Source organism: Chrysochloris asiatica, unplaced genomic scaffold, assembly GCF_000296735.1.
Source record: "Chrysochloris asiatica unplaced genomic scaffold, ChrAsi1.0 scaffold00047, whole genome shotgun sequence".
Lineage (NCBI taxonomy): Eukaryota > Metazoa > Chordata > Mammalia > Afrosoricida > Chrysochloridae > Chrysochloris > Chrysochloris asiatica.
This window is the reverse complement of record NW_006408565.1, coordinates 4,107,054-4,124,448: the sequence shown is the minus strand read 5'-3', so window position 1 is coordinate 4,124,448 and position 17,395 is coordinate 4,107,054. Positions and strand designations below refer to the sequence as shown.

At 38.4% G+C, this 17,395-nt stretch overlaps 1 protein-coding gene across 1 annotated transcript in view; it reads right to left on the bottom strand.

Moving 5' to 3' along the window:
- SNRNP40 (small nuclear ribonucleoprotein 40kDa (U5)) overlaps window positions 1-17,395 on the bottom strand; it is a 38,158-nt gene that overhangs the window by 19,480 nt on the left and 1,283 nt on the right. The window contains exons 2-5 of the mRNA XM_006862186.1: window positions 13,159-13,288; window positions 12,195-12,288; window positions 10,615-10,780; window positions 3,295-3,417 (exon numbers count right to left, since the gene is read on the bottom strand). Coding sequence (XP_006862248.1) covers window positions 3,295-3,417; window positions 10,615-10,780; window positions 12,195-12,288; window positions 13,159-13,288 — 513 coding nt within the window. The remainder of the gene's footprint in view (window positions 1-3,294; window positions 3,418-10,614; window positions 10,781-12,194; window positions 12,289-13,158; window positions 13,289-17,395) is intronic.

Genomic DNA, 17,395 nt, shown 5'->3' with positions numbered 1-17,395 from the left:
TTCAGCACACAGGTTGAATAAATATGGTGAAAGAATACAACCTTGTCACACACCTTTCTTAATTTTAAAACATTCAGTGTTCCCATGTTCTGTCCGAACAACTGCTTTTTTGTCCAGGTACAGATTCCTCGTGAGCACAATTAAGTGTTCCGGAATACTCATACTGTGCAATGTTGTCCATAGCTTGTCATGATTCACACAATCAAAAAGCCTTTGCATAGTCAATAAAACACAGGTAAACATCTTTCTGATATTCTCTGTTTTCAGCCAAGATCCATCGGACATCAGCAATAATATCCCTTCTTCCATGGCCTCTTCTGTATCCAGCTTGAAACTCTGGAAGTTTTCTGTCAATGTTTGATTGTAGCCATTTCTGTATTACCTTAAGCAATACTTTACTTGCATGGGATATCAAAGAGATTGTCCAATTATTTCCGCATTCTGTTAGATCACCTCTCTTTGGAATGGGCATAAATATGGATCTCTTCCAGTTGTCCAGATAGTTGTCTTACAAATTTCTTGGCAGAGATAAGTGAGTGCCTCCTTACTTTCTTGAAAGATTTCAATTTTTATTCCATCAATTCCTGGTGCCTTGTTCTTTGCCAATTCCTTCAATGTACCTTGGACTTCCTCCTTCAGTATCATTTGTTCTTGATCATATACTACCTCTTAAAATGGTTGAGCATTAACCATTTCTTTTTGGTACAGTGACTCTGTGCATTCCTTCCATCTTCTCTTGATGCTTTCTGCATCATTCAATAATTTTGACCAGAGAATCTTTCAATAACGAAAGTCGAGCCTTGAATTTTTTCTTCAGTTTCCCCAGCTCAAGAAATGTTGACCGTGTTCTTCCTTTAGTTTTTCTGATTCCAGATGTTTGCACATTTGGTTGTAATATTTAGCTTTGTCGTCTCAAGCTGATCTTTGAAATTTTCTGTTTAGCTCTTGGACCTCCTCATTTCTTCCATTTGCTTTAGCATCTCTACGCTGGAAAGCAAGTTTCAGTGTCTCTTCTGACATCCCTTTTGACCTTTTCCTTCTTTCTTGTCTTCTCAATGATTTTTTGCTTTCTTCATGTATGATGTTCTTGATGTCATCCTACAACTCTTCTGGTCTTCAGTCTTTAGTGTTTAATGCATCAAATCTGTTCTTCAGATGATCTCTAAATTCAGGTGGGATATATTCAAGGTCATATTTTGGCTCTCGTGGACTTGTTTTCATATTTTTCAGCTGCAGTTTGAATTTGCATATGAGTAATTGATTGTCTGTTTCAAGTCTGCCCCTGGCCTTGTTTTCACTGATGATATGCAGCTTTTCCATCGTCTCTTTCCACAGATGTAGTCAATTTGATTTCTGTGTATTCCATCAGGTGAGGTCCATGTGTGTAGTCGTCTCTTATTTGAAATGAGAAAATCATTGGTTTTGCGGAATTCTATTATGCATTCTCCAGCATCATTTCTATCACCAAAGCCATATTTTACAACTACTGACCTTTCCTCTTTGTTCCCAACCTTTGCATTCCAATCACTAGTAATGAGTAATACATCTTGATTGCATGTTTGATCAATTTCAGATTGAAGAAGTTGACAGAATTCTTCTACTTTATCCTTACTGGCTTTAGTTGTTTGTGTGTAAATTTGAATAATAGTGGTATTAACTGAGCTTCCTTGTAGGTGCATGGATATTATCCTATCACAGACAGTGTTCTACCTCATGACTGATTTGGGTATGTTCTTTTTGACGATGAATGTAACACCATTCCTCTTCAATTTGTCACTCCCGGCATAGTAAATCATCTGGTTGTCAGTTTCAAAATGACCAACGCCAGTCCATTTCAGTTCACTAATGCCTAAGATATCGATGTTTATGCGTTTCATTTCATTTTTGACAACTTCCAACTTTCCCAGATTCATACTTCATACATTCCATGTTCTGATTTTCAATGGATGTTTACAGCTGTTTCTCTTCATTTTGAGTTGTGTCCCATCAGCAAATGAAGGTCCCGCATGCTTTTCTCCCACAAGCTTTACTTCATTTGCGTTCTCACAGTCAACTCTACTTTGAGGAGGCAGCTCTTCCCCAGTTGCATTTTGAGTGCCTTCTGACTTGAGGGGCTCATTTTCCAGCACTATATCTGACAGTGTTTCTGTGCTATTGATAAGGTTTTCAGTGACTAAATATTCAGAAGAAGTTGGTAGAATTCTTCAATATTACCATCACTGATTTCAGTGGTCCATGCGTAAATTTGAATAGCGGTATTAACTGGTCTTCCTTATAGGTGAATGGATATTATCCTTTCACAGACAGCATTATACTGCATGACTGATAGTGATATGTTCTTTTTCACGTTGACTGTGATGCCATTCCTCTTCAATTTGTCATCACGGGCAAATTGATTTCCAGATTCAAAATGGTCAATATTAGTCCACTACATTTTTTGACAACCTCCACTTTTTCTAGATTCATACTTCATATGTTCCCTGTTCCAATTATTAATTTATGTTTACAGCTATTTATCAATAACTTGAATTGTGCCCCATTGGAAAGTGAAGGTCTCAAAGGCTTTACTTAATTTGCGTCAACATGGCCAATTATATTTTGAGTAGGCAACTTGACCCGCGTCGTATCTTGAGTGCATTTCAACCTGAGGGGCTCATCTTCTAGCACTGTGTCTGACAATGTGCTGGTGCTCTTCATTACGTTTCAATATTCAATTTTCTGGTGCTGACAGTGTTCCACTGCTATTCATAAGGTTATCAGTGACTAAATATTCAAAAGTAGTCTGTCTCTCCTTCTTCCTAGTATGTCTATGCCTGAAAGCTCAGCTAAAACCTGTCCAGCATGGGCAAGCCTGCTGTATTTAAAAAAAATGGTGGCATAGCTTCCAGAATCACAGCAATCTGCAAGCCACCACAGTATGACAATCTGACAGATGAGTGCCAGACAGTTCAAAGTAGAGAACCAGACACTGATTCAGTCATATCATGTGTCATTAGGCCATAGTTTTTAAAAATTGACTCTGAATGTCTTTAGGTAGGGACTGAACTTTCATTTCCACACAATCTCTACCCAGGGACTTCACATTACCTGCTTGGCCTCTGAAAATATTTACATGAACTGCAATGAAACTCCTGTTTAGGAAGTCAGTCAGGTTAGAAGAGAAAGATTCCAAATTATTATCTTCCTTTCAACAGGTATTAGGTGTAAAACTGCTATAATCTCAGAAGTTTGTAAGACTCATCTCTGTGAGTGGAGATAGGTGAAAGGGAATGATTAAGTTTCAATCAAACATACCTTGATATCATTGTCTATGCCACCAGAAATAATTTGATCACTTGTGTCATTGAAGGTCACAGCTAACACCTGGTAGGTGTTTTGAAAAGTCTGGATGGCTGCTTTCTTACGGATGTCCCAAAGCTGAAACAAAGGAACAGAAGTCTATTAGTACCATCACTCTAAGATGTCATTAGTCAGTACATCCTTAAGTGCCAAGGATTTTGAGGAAGTGAGCGCACCACTAAAAAGGGCCCCACAGAAAACTTTTCCTGGATATTCTGGTAACATATATGGTTAAAAAGTAGCCACAAATTTGCCATTACATATGAGGTTGAAGGAATAAATCCCCACTTCAGTTATATTTCAAGATTTCTTTGATAAAGTTTAGAAAACACAATGTGGAAAATATAATCAATGTCAATGAACAATTATTCATAGAAATTATTAAATGGGAACTTAATTTGTTGTGTAAACTTACACCAAAACCTCAACAGAATGTTAATAATTAAAGAAGTATTGTTAACCAAAATGCTCTAGAGTGGATGTTCCTGTACCTGCTGATATTAAAAAAAAAAAAAAAAGCCAACGTTCCAGAGGAAGGTATGTCAATAAAAACGGAATAGTAGACAACTACAAAAAGTAGCTGTTGAAGACACAGTTTAATACTTGACTGCTAACCAAAAAGTTGGTGGTTCGAACCCACCATCAGCTTTTACATGAGAAGATCCTTGACAATGTGCTTCATACAGATTGTTGTTGTTAAATGTCATCGAGTTGGTTCTAAAGCATAGCAACCCTGTATAGGGTTTCCGAAGAGCGGCTGGTGGGCTTGACCCACCAACCTTGTAATTCAGACTGACACTGCAGTTCAGCGCATTAACCCTCTGTGCCACAGAAATCTTATGGGTCTTAGGAAATCTTATGGGGCAACTTTACTCTGTCCTAGACAGTTGCTATGCATCAGAATTCAGTAGACAATAATATAATAACAGTACTGGTGGAAGGAGCTCTGGGAGCGTAGCGGTTACGAATCAGGCTGCGAACCTCAAGGTCAGCAGTTCGAAACTACCAGCTGTCCCGTGGGAGAAAGATGAGGAAACCCTGTACAGGGTCACTATGAGTTGGAACTGACTCCACCGCACATAATCACCACTGGAGGGAGAAGAATGGACCTCATTCTCTAAGCAGTTTTGGTTGTTTGCTTGGACTTGTCTGGCTCCTTGAATTACCAGTGGAAAAATTTTGTCTGTATTGTTCCCGACTTAAAACTCTCCAAAGGGGGATGAGATAGGGGTATAGCATTTGTCACACACAATTAAAGACGCGGGAGAAAGATAAGGCGTTCTGCTCCCGTAAAGATTTATAGCCTAGGAAACCCTATACAGGGTCGCTATGGGTCGGAACCGACTCGATGGCACTTAACAACAACAACAACAACAACAAATATTGGCTGCTGCTGAAGGCAAGGGATAGAAGTTGGTGCAAATAACAGACAAACCAAAAAGCTGAAAGAAAAGGCTGGAGAATGTTTCAGAAATAAAGGCTTTGAAAAGTTCAGACATTTCACAGGGAATCTACAAAGCAATTCATATGCACATGATCAGAAGATACCTGAGATGACCCAAAGTTCTCACTTCTGGCTGATTTGTAATTGTACAAGCAGTTAAGTGAAAGCTAATACTCAACTGCCTAGTTGAGTGTTGAAGGCATGTCCCGTATCTCTCTTGCTCAGACACCCACAGTCTTTCTACAAAGACTGGGAGATTTTTTGATTACAGACTAAGAATTTATTCAGAGAAGTCACTAAGAAACAGCAGATATAATAAGCAGCAACAACCAACTCTTAGAAAGGCAACGTTTGATTTCTAAAACTGCCACATAATAATAATGAACATGTCCAGTTTTCAAGAAAAAATTATGAGAAATACAAAGAAACAAAATATAGTCCACACACAAGAAAAGAAGAAATAATTGGAATGAATTATTCACTAGAAGGGTTCAATAGCAGACCTGTGCAGGCAAAAGAATCTATTAACCTCTGGTCCATCCACCCAAAATGGTGAGGGGTAAGAAGGTGGCCTGGGACCCTGCTATTGTCAAGATACTGGAAGCCAAGAAGTTAGTAAATCCTACATGAGAAAAGGCTTCCAAGTTTTAGTATCAGACAGGACATTCAACCCAAAAGGGACCTCACCTGTTATGTTAAATAGCCCTGCTACATCTGATTGCATTGGCAATGATGCTTTCTATAATTAACCAGTTCACCCAGGCCTTAGACCTCTAGATAGCAACACAACTGCTGAAAGTGGCCTGTAAGAATGTTTGAGACACAGCAGGGGGAAAAACAGAAGTTGCTGCCCAGGGTTGAAAAGAAAGCTACTAACAAAGGAGATGTTCTTACCAACAGACCTGTTCATTGACACGGGGATAATACCGGAATCCACCTTGGTAGAAAACCAGAAGGCCCAGATAATGGTGACTGTAAGTCATGGACCACTTCAAGCTTGTCCTCCTATCAGTCCTATGTTGTAAAATAGGGTTATTCATACTATATCATCAAAGGGAAAGCTAAGCTAGAGTTGGATGTCTCTCAGCCAAGAAAGACTTGCACCACCCTTACCTTCATAAAGGTTACCCAGGAAGGCAAAGGAGCTCTGGATAAATTGGTGGAACCAATGTTCTAGATTTGATATCTGTGACCTGCTTTTTGCAAGGTTGAAAAAGCCAAAGGCCAGAGAACTGTCCACAAAATTGGGCTAACTAGCATACACAGCTAATTTTCTAAATACAGAAATAAATGTTATCATTCATCAGAAACAAACAAACAAAACAAAACAATCAAAGAACCTGTAGATAAGTTAATTGAAACTACTAGAGAAGCAGAAAAGAAGGAAAAGAAACTAAGAAAAACGAACAGTCTAAGAGACCCAGTAAAACACCAAAAATGCCAACATACGCATAACAGAACTTTCAGAAAGAAAGGAAAGAGAAAATAAGGCAGAAAGAATATATGAAGAAATCATGTTTGAAAGACAAATCTATACATTCAAAAAAGTTCAATGAACTCCAAGTGGCATAAATTCAAGAGAGTCATGGTGGTGGAGGTGGTGGTGTGCCAAGGAGTCGGTTCCAACTCATAGGAAACCTGAATAGGGTTTCCGAGGCTGTAAATCTTTATGGGAGAAGAAAGCCTCATCTTTCTCCTGAGGAATAATGGTAGTTTTGAACTGTCCACCTTGAGCAGCCTTAATTATAACCACTACGCTATCAGAGATCCTTCAAGACAGTCATGTTGTTGTTGTTGTCGTCAAGTGCCGTCAAGTTGATTCCGACCCATAGCAACCCTATAGAGGGTTTCCAAGGAGCAGCTGGTGAGCTTGAACCGCCGACCTTGCAGTTCAAATGGCTTTGCAGTCTGGCACATTAACCCACAGCGCCACACCAGGAGTCATAGAGACCTCATACTGTTGAATGTCATATATAAAGAGATAATCCTATAAGCATCAACTAAGAAGCGACTCATCATGCATGCTGTTAAGAGCCCTGGAGTCAGTTCTGATTCGAAGTGACCTATAGAGGGTTTCTAAGGAATGGCTGGTAGGTTTCAACTATCAATGTTATAGTTAGCAGTCCACTGCTGATCCTACAGCACCATTAAGACTCCAAAATCACTGCGGGAGCAGAAAACCTCATCTTTTTCCTGCAGAGTGGTTGGTGTGCTCAAAATACTGATGTAGTATGTCACAGTAAGCCAACGCTTATCATCTGAAGTCACCATCAAGTATTGTTGTTGTTAAATGCCGATGAGTCGGTTCAGACTCGTAGCGACCCTGTATAGGGTTTCCAAGGAGCAGCTGGTGAACTTGAACCACCAACCCTGCAGTTCAAACTGACTCTGCAGTCCAGCACATTACGTGCAACAGCACCTCACCTATCATATATAAGGGATCTTTTGTAAGATTGACAGTTTATTTTTCATTAGACGTCATGGAGACCAAAAGGGAGGGTGAAGACATATTCAAAGTGCTGAAACACAAACACTCACATGAACTATACATCTCAAACAAAACACAACAGCAAAATCCAGTTAAAGTAGCCTTCGGAATCAATGAAGAAATTAAGACATTCTCAGATAAACATATTCCCTACAAAACAGTCAACAGTGATTCTGTTTTGTCTCCTAGCTTATTGTGTAGTTACTGACTTCTTAAAAACTTATAAGTGGTCATTCAAGGCACAATTGGTCTCTTTTTGTCTAAAGCAACAGAGGAAGAAAAGGAATAGGAGGAATGGGTGGCTAATTGCCTTTAGGAATCACTGCCTCCTTGCCATGAGACCAGAACAACTGAATATTCTGATCAAAAATTTTATAGAAGAATCCTGATTAAAGGGTGAAAAATGCAGAAAGTTTGAAGAATTTAAAATTCTTATGGACTTCTGACTTTCTAAAGTCATGGAGACTGGATGAATCCCTGGCAAAATATTGAATGATACACAAAGCATCAAAAGAAGTTTGAAGGAATGCATAGAGTTACTGTGTCAAAAAGAAATGTTTGATGTTCAACCATTTCAAGAAGTAGCATATGATCAAGAGCTAATGGTATTGAAGGAAGAAGTTCAAAGTGCACTGAAGGCACTGGCAAAGAACAAGGCTCAGGGAATTGATGGAATACAAATTGAAATCTTTCAACAAACTGAGGCAGCACTGGAAGCCCTCACAACTCTGCCAAGACATTTGGAAGACAGCTCCCTGGCCAACTGACTGGAAGAAATCCATATCTGTGCCCATTCTAAAGAGAGGTGACCCAACCAAATGTGGAAGTCATCAGACAATCATCTCACACATAAGTAAAATTTTGCTAAATATAATTAAAAAACATCTGTTAATAGTACATTGAGAGGGAATTGCCAGAGGTTCAAGCTGGATTCAGACAAGGACATGGATGGATCTTGCTGATGTCAGATGGATCCTGGCTGAAAGCAGAGGATACCAGAAAGATGTTTACCTGTTCTTTACTGACAAAGCAAGAGCTTTCGACTGTGTGGATCATTACAAGTTATAGACAACTTGCAAAGAATGAGTATTCTGGAGCACTTAATAGTGCTCCTGAGGAATCTTTACACAGACCAAGAGACAGTAATTTAAATAAACTAGTACACTGAATGCTTTAAAATTAGGAAAGGTGTGTGTCAGGGTTGTGTTCTTTCTCCATACTTATTCAACCTGTATGGTAAGTAAATAATCCAAGAAGCTGGATTATATGAAGAACAGTGTTGTATTAGGACTGGAGAAAGACTCATTAACAACCTACAATATGCAGAAGATATAACCTTTTTGCTGAAAGCCAAGACCACAACTTTTGGTACGGGTTGCAGATAAATGTAAAGAAAACTTGAGCAATAAATAACATCATGACAAATGGAGAAAAGACTGAAGTTGTCAAATACTTCATTTTGCTTGTATCCCACTATCAAATTCATGAAAATAGCAAGTTATCAAAAAAGAGGAAGACCCCAATGAGATGGGCTGACACACTGGCGGCAATAATGGATTTCAACTTTGAGGATGACCCAGGACTGGACAGTGGGTTGTTTTGTTGTGCATATGGTTGCCGGGTCGGAACTGACTGGACGGAACCTAATAGCAACAAAACTACCATTTGATTCTCAAATCCCACTAAAGTTTTACCATTTGTCCCAATGTCTTTAGTAGCAAAAGGTTTGCTGAAGGTTCAGAATCAGGTGCTGAATTTAGTTATCATGTCTCTTTAATCTCCTTCAGCCTGGAAGAGTTCCTTAGGCTTTTTGAATTTTATGACATTGACACTTCTGAAGATTACAGGACAATTATTTTGTAGAATATCCCTTGAGGTGGGTTGGTATGCACACTGTCTCTTGGGCAGTTTTCACCGCTGACGATGCATTTTCACTGTATCAGTTTTGATTTGTCTCATTAATAATAATGCTCAATTTGATAATTTGGTTAAGATTTCCTTTTGTACCACAATTCTTTGAGCACATCCTTACTTTCTCACAAAAGGTATTCCAGACTCATCATGTACTTTTGCTGCTCCTGTACTGAAATAAGGATCCCTAGTTCTGTTTAGTAGTATTTAAAGGTCAAGACCTGTGCAATAGGTATGCTCATTTCTATTAAATTAAGAGGTAATAGAATTTTTTCATGAACTTTTCAAATTCTCCTTGTAGAGAGACATAAACATCAAAATACTCAAGCCATTTGTTATATACTTTATTCTTCTATCTACCTGTTTGTATATTCAAAAGTCACAAATGCAAATGGAGACTTCCAATTTGAATCCATCATAAATTTCCCCACTTTCTGTACTGGTACCGCCTTTTAAAAAATAATTAGAAATGTTAAAACTCTCTTCAGTTACAGTTAAGTATATCTAGATTATGAGTTTTGAACTTTGGAACCACTCCTCCTCTCAGCTAAGTATCATGTGGACCCAAGTGACAAGGCACAGAAACCATTTACGATAAAAATGTCTCAAAGCAAATAACCCAATATGTCTGTATCACCACCTTGAATAATGAAACACAGCACATTCACTTGTAAGAGCAATAATCACATGTGTGATTTAGTCATTCCCTGTTTATCCATTAAAATGCTACTCTAAACCGACTCGATGGCACACAACAACAACAACAACAAGAGTCCAAAACTAATGCCAAAGAATAAGATGGCTGGTACTACAAAGCAGTATATCTCGTGTGTGCCCTTGAGACAAGTTACTATTTGTAGGACTCATTTCCTTCATTTGTAAAATGAAGATGCTGGGCAAAAACACTAGTTCACAAATGTGAGACCCATTAAATTATTTTAGAAATATGTAAAAATTCTGACTCCCATTCCAGACTTATTCAATCTTTGGGGATTTTCATCAGTTTCTTCCATTGATTCTGAAATACAGACAGGTTGGAAACCATAGGCCTAAATGACCCTAACATCATTGAGAGTTACATACATTTTCTGTAACCTCACAAGTACCTTGCAAGGCATATAAATCACTGTTCTAAAAATTAAGAACCAAGACTCAGAAAGGTGATTGATTGCCTAGTCACACAAGTAAACAGCTGAGCCAAGAGTCCAATTCAGTTGGTCCATTTTATTGCTGTGTAGTTCTGTTATTCTTTAGAGAACTTAAAATGTTGCCTATTATTTTAAACTTATTTTTAAAAGGTAAAAAATTTCAAGTGCCTTTTTTGAGAAATGATTGCTAAAACAGAGTTGGGGCTAAGAGGGTTCAGTACTGTTGGGAAGATAAGGTTCACATTACATCACTTCAAAAGCTGCAACACAGAGACAACACCCACCTTAACTGTACCATCATCACTGCCAGTACAGACAAGCTGGGGACCTCTCCTGGCTGGATAACAGGAATTCACAAAGGAAGTATGTCCTTTCAGTCTTTTAACTCTCTCGCCTGTCTCACTATCCCACACAGCCACAGTTTTATCTGTGGATGCTGAGAAGAGCATGCTAGAAGGCAAAAACAAAAAAGAAATAAGTAAAGATAATAGCAATCTACCGTTTTTACTTGCAAAAATTTTGATGATGTTGTATATGATGCTATCTGTTTGGAATGCCTAACACTACCCACAAAAATTTCACTTTCTCTAGAGCGCATTATGAGATCTACCCAGTGAAGTTTTAAAAAAGATCCTTCTCTGAACTCTATGACATATTATACATCAAATACAGCAGTTTTCTCAATCTTTATTTCTCCTCAGTGATAGATAACATTTTACACATAAGACACATTCCATCTGGAAATGTGTAATTCCTCTCTGCTTCTGCAGAAACAAAACAGACAGTGGTAATTCCAGACCTGATAACTGTGCAACTCCAAGCCTATTTCTAAAAACCAAAGCTTTTATTTTGTCTCTAAGGATCATTTCTAAGTTATAACTGATTTCATAATGCCTTCTTTACTGCTAATAGCAAGGATGATGGCTCAAATCCACCAGCTGCTCTGAGGGAGAAAGGAGGTACCTGCTACTATAAAGATTTTATATAAAGTCTCAGAAACTATACATAGGGTTTCTGGCATCCTGGTGTGGTGCTGTAGGATAAGCACTGGACTGCTAATCAAAAGGTCAGAGGTTCAAACCCTGCTGCTTCTCAAAAAACGCTTTACGAGGTTACTATGAATTGGAACCAGTTAGATAGCACTTAAGAACAAGAAAGAATCAGAGTTGACTAGATGGCATCCCTAGATATGCTTGCTTTTTCCTTAAACGTTAATATTTACAGGAGAAAAATGTATAAAAGGCTATATACCAAGTTAACCCAGGTTTTAGAGGGCAGAAGTATAAAGAAGTGAAAATTCACCAAAATCCTTGTGTGTGTGCTGCTGAGTTGGTTCTGATTCATAGTGCCTCTGTACAGGGTTTCCAAAGCTGTAACTCTTCACAGGAGCAGAAAGTCTCATTTTTTGTCCCTAGGAGTGGCTGTTGGGTTTGAATGGCTGACCAGTGTTTAGCCTATAGGGCCACAGCAGGTTGGAACAATGGAATTCATTTTGTTTTGAGTAGAAAAAAGACTTCAAGGAAATATATCATAATATTAACAGTGATTTATCTTTTGAGTAGTAGGAATACGGATCTTTTTTAGCTTTCTGTTTTTTGGGTTCTCAAAATAAATATTTCATCACTTTCTTAGAAAACACATAAAAATTAAATTTTGCTGTATATTTTAAAAAGAAAACAAGTTTGGCTGGATTGGTAATATATTAGATGACAAAGATGACATAATACATTGCATACATGTAACAATAAAGATAGTGATCCATATTGAAAGCTCTTTTGAAAGAGGAAACTCAAGGATGAAAGGTGAGATGATGGTAAGAATCAATATCAGAAACAACTGTCTTTCTATTATGCAAAATACTCACCTGCCATCTGTGTTATAATGCAGTTCCATGACGGCTCCACTGTGTCCCTTCAATGTGGCATAGTTATCACAGTCACCATACACATTCCACAACACTGTTAAGGAGACAGGGGTTTCATCTTACAACAGGCAAATAATAAATAACCACAAGAAAAAGAAAAGTCAAATGTGAGATGAAATGAGTTCTCTGGCTCTTTTCTGACAACTCTATGACTTAGGGTGAATGATGTTTCTTCACTGCTCATTTTGATTTAGATGCTCTAGTTCTGTGATCTTTTAACTCAAAGGTAGACAAGCATCTGGAAGGCATGGGGTCTTTGTAAAATATCCATGAATTGCCGATATATTTAATTTCAACAAATAAGCTGTTGTTGTTAAGTGCCATCAAGTCGATTCTGTCTCATACAAGTATGTACAGGGTTTCCAAAGAGCAGTTGGTGGGTTTGAACTGCCAACCCTGTGGTTCACAGTCCAGTTCTTAGTCTAAAGTGTTACACGCAGAGTCCACATCAAACAAACTAGGAACACTTTTATAGGCAGAAAAAGAACTTTTATATATATGTACTTTATTGTCTATATGGCTATACTTTTTAATACTCATCAAACAGTATTCATGTTAGACCAGGCTCCCTGAAGATAAAAACTGTGTTGCTCTGCTGAGCCCAGATCTCATTTTGCTAAATCAGCTCAAATTTTACCTTAATTAAGGAAGATATTCTCTAGCTAGAGCAACATAGTTTCCAACCAGTCAGATAATCCCTTCTTTATTTACCACACAAACCCTCCAAGGTTTATACTCAAGACCATTCATTATTTTCATGCCCCCATTTTAATATGTTACCTAAGTAGTTTGTTGTGTTGCTTCACCTTCAGAAATAATCACCTCAGAGGATATGTCTAAGGTTTTTTTATAAGTCACTATTTGGCAGAGAGCAATTACACCGTATTAAAAAATTATGCCTTACGTATCAGTCTGTCAAATCCTGCCGATGCTAAGGTGGATCCATTGGGGTGAAATTTGCAACAGTACACTTCTCCTTCATGTCCTGAGAGCAGCATGATTGGGGCTTGAAGGGAGGAACACCTAGGAGGACCCTAAACAGAAGAAAGAACAGAGTAGCTACAGAATACAAGCAAAGGAGACTGCAAAACTGGAGGAAGGGGAAAAAATTAAGTTGATTTCAGCTTTTCTAACATCACTCATGTTTCTAAAACAAAACGAGTCAAAAATTATCTGCACTCCAGCTGTAGAATTTGTTTAATCAATTTTTGGAAAAGACAAATACATCATTTTTGAAACCATCTCTTTGCTTTTCAACACAGGTTGTCCATCTGTCAACAGGCTTTTGTATTCCTTATTTAAAATACAAAAAGGCTGCGCTGCAACCCACGAATGCACCATTGTCTTCATCAGAAGTGAAACTTCATCCTAGAAGGGCTACTTTCAGGGGACCAAACAGGTGAAAATCCATGGAGCAAGATCAGGACTACAGGGAGGATGCTTTTAAACACCTCAAAACACAATTTTTATAGAGTGTCGACAATTTGGGCAGTGTTGTGTGGACGTGCAGTATCATGCAAGATCATAACGTCCTTGGATAGCAGTCCTCTGTGTTTAATTCCAAGTTTGGCTTCAGCTCTTCATTGTGTATCTCACTGTACTGAGCACTGTTGACCATTGAATATTTTCCTGATAGTGTTCCAATATTAGCTCTAGAGACTCCCAGAAAACTGTAAGCTTCGATTTTCCGACTGATGGTTGACTTTTGAACTTTTCTTGGTTGGCAATTGAGGACATTTCCCTTCCATACTCTACCATTTACTCTCAGGCTTGTAGTGATGAATCTGTATCTTGTCACCAGTTAACCATTTTTTTTAAAAGAAACTTTTACCTTCCTTCAGTCCAAGTTTTGTTTGCAGATGTCCAAATGCATAAACTTTTTGAAACCTAAGTCATAACCAGAGTGGTTTAAAACGCCTGTCCAAATCCACAGCTGATGACAACAATGAGCGTGCATGCATATGAAACAGTTCTGTTGAATAGATGAGTGACAATGGATTATGTGGCAAATCAGCCATGGCTCTGTCTATGAAATACTCCACAAGAGACTTGGGTTTCGAAAAGTTTATGCAAGATGGGTACTGAAACAACTCACAGAAGAGCATAAACAGAAGTGTTTGGATATCTGCAAATGTATGATTCTCTGGGGCAGAACTTTCTAATGTCTACATCTACCTAACTCTCTTCCTACCTCACTCTGCTCCTGTCCCATAGCCAACTTACTGCTCAAGCATGTTAAACTCTTTTTACTTCAGGATCTTTACATTTGTAGCTCCCCCTAATTCGAATCCTTTTTCTCTATACGTTCCCATGTTTGTCTACTTTCAAGTTTCCTATTTAGAAAGTTCTTCCTTGATCGCTCCAACTCATGTAGCATCACTATTCTTATCTATATTCCTTTCATCTTACTATATTCTTTTACAGTACTTACCCCTATCTGAAATTACCTTGATGTGTATTGGTTTACATATTTCTTGTTTTTCCCACTAGAATAGAAGCTCCATGAATGCAGGGATCTTTATTTTTTGCCCCCTTGAAGGAAAAGAAACTTAATAAGCTAAGAAAAAGAATTTGAAAAGCACATTAGTAATGTCATTTGACATAGTTAATACATCTAATATGGTAATTCAGGTTTATAATGAAGACCACCTAACAATACTTAAACTAGATTTACTTTCACTCAATTTACAATAAAAGGTTAAAAACAAACAACAAAAAAAAAACAACACAAAAGATAAAGCAAATTACATATAGTATACCAGTACAGATTTATAGCCTCAGAAACCCTATACAGGGTCGCTATGGGTCAGAACTGACTCACTGGCACTTAACAACAGCAACAACCCTTTTAAAAACTCTTTTTGTGGTGTGCTGTAGTAGAACTGCCCCATTGAGCTATTTTGTTTCTAAAACACTTTTGATTGTGATTTGGGTAAAAGTATACAGAGCAAATTGGCTTTCCATTAAACAATTCAGACATTTTGTTTTGTGACATTGGAATCTTCACAATGTAATAGCACTCTTGTCACTTCCTCCCGTGTTTAGTTTCCAATAGTGAATGAAGGGATGCTGTCTGCATCACCATTCAACACTCTATTTCTAGTGTCTACAACTTTTTTTTATGACTAAAAACTTTTTTTTTATGACTAATTGAACTTTTTTTTAATGACTAATTGAAATGAGCTTCCAACAACCCAGCAACATAAGGGTTACTGGGGGAAAGTAAGTTTGATTTGTCTTTGGGCACTAAGTATAGGCTCGGGCAATCCGTTTTCCAAATTTGAACTGACATACTCAATTGTCAAACGGAAAAAAAAAAGCTTCTTGTTGTTAAGTGTTGTCAAGTCCAATTCAGCAAACTTGTATAGGGTTTCCAAGGCTATAAATCTTTACAGGAGCAGAAAGCCCATCTTTGTCTAACAGAGAAGTTGGTGGGCTCAACCTGTCAACCTGGTGGTTAGCAGTCTAGAGCTTATCCTACAGAATCACAGCACTCCAAGCCTAGGCTTGGGCATTTCACTTCCTAAACCTGAACTGATATGCTCACTTGTCAAATAGGAAGAAGTATACTACCAATAATCTCCAAACGTCTTCAGTAGTTCCCAGTTTATTCATTTATTAAAAAAATACCATGTGCCAGGCTGTGTTCCAGCCACTGTGGAAAGAGTAGTAAACAAAATAAACAATGGAGCTCACATCTAGTGGGAAAGAGGGAGAACAGGCGAGGAAGAAGTAAAATATATAGAGGATGGGAGTCTCCAGGTGGTGCAAATAAATAGCTAATGCGCTTGGACTGCTAACTTAAATGTTTGGCAGGTCAAGCTCACCCAGAAGTGCATCTATTCCCCTCCAAATCAGCCAATGAAAAACTGTATGGAGTACAATTCTACTCTGACATGCATGGGGCCATTGCTGAGCTGGAATTGATTTGATGGCAACTGGTTTATGTCTATGGAGAAAAACAACGCAGAATGCGGGCTAAAGATCATGCGGTTACTGCAATGTAAAATAGAAGGCCCAGGAAGGTACGCACACAAAAAGTGATATTGGGGCAAAGATTCAAAGGAGCTAAGAGTGTGTAAACCTTTTGGACATTTTGTAGAAGAACATTCCAGCAATGAGAACAAATGCAAAGGCCCTGACAAGAACGTGGAAGCCAGTACAGCTGGAGTGAGTGCGCAAAGATTGGTAGACCGAAGAAGTAAAAAGGAAGAGTGTACGGATGTTGACATTTACTCTGAGTAAAGTGGAAGGTCCTAGACAAAGCAGAAACAGGAAAACCAGTTAGAATCTGTCTACTTGAAATCATGCCAGATGAGACAATAGCTTGAACAAGGTCATGAAGGAGGGAGATGGGAGAAGTGGTGGTACTTCTGGATATACACTGAGAATGGTACCCGTGGGATTTCCTGGCAGTAGGTTGAGCAGTTGAGAGAAAGAGGGAACACCTTGTATCTCATAAAAGTCCAGTAGGAGAGGTGTGATCACTACCTCTATCTTATAAAAAGGGTAGTTAAAAACGCAGATTCTAGAGATAAAATGACTTGGTTCAAAATGTGTATGCACATCTATGTTCTTTGCAGCATTATTCATAGTAACAAAAAGATGGAAACAACCTAAGTGCCTGTCAAGGGACTACTAGCTAAATAAAATGTGACACGCACATGTAATAGAATGCTATGTAGCCCTACGGAGTCCTGGTGTAGCACTGTGGGTTCATGAGCTCGACTGTGAAGTTGGTTTGAAACATAAGGTCGGTGGTTCAAACTCACCAGCTGCTCACAGGAAACAGGGTCGCTATGAGTTGGAACCCACTTGATGGCATTTAACAATAACAACAATGTAGCCATACAGAATACTGATGAGTTCTCAATATTTATATTAGAACAAAAAATTGGAGGATATAACACTGAGTTAAACAAGTCAATCAAACATAAAAATACAGTAAGTCTACACACTGAAACCAATGTTCACTGGTGGTTACCAGAGATCGGATGGGGTAGGGAAGATAGCTGTAGTTCCGAGTAGGTTCCGACCTATAGCAACCCTGTATAGGGTTTCCGAGGAGCAGCAGGTGAGCTTCAATCGCCGACCTTGAGGTGCAAACCGATTTTGCAGTTGAGCGCATTAACCCACATTGC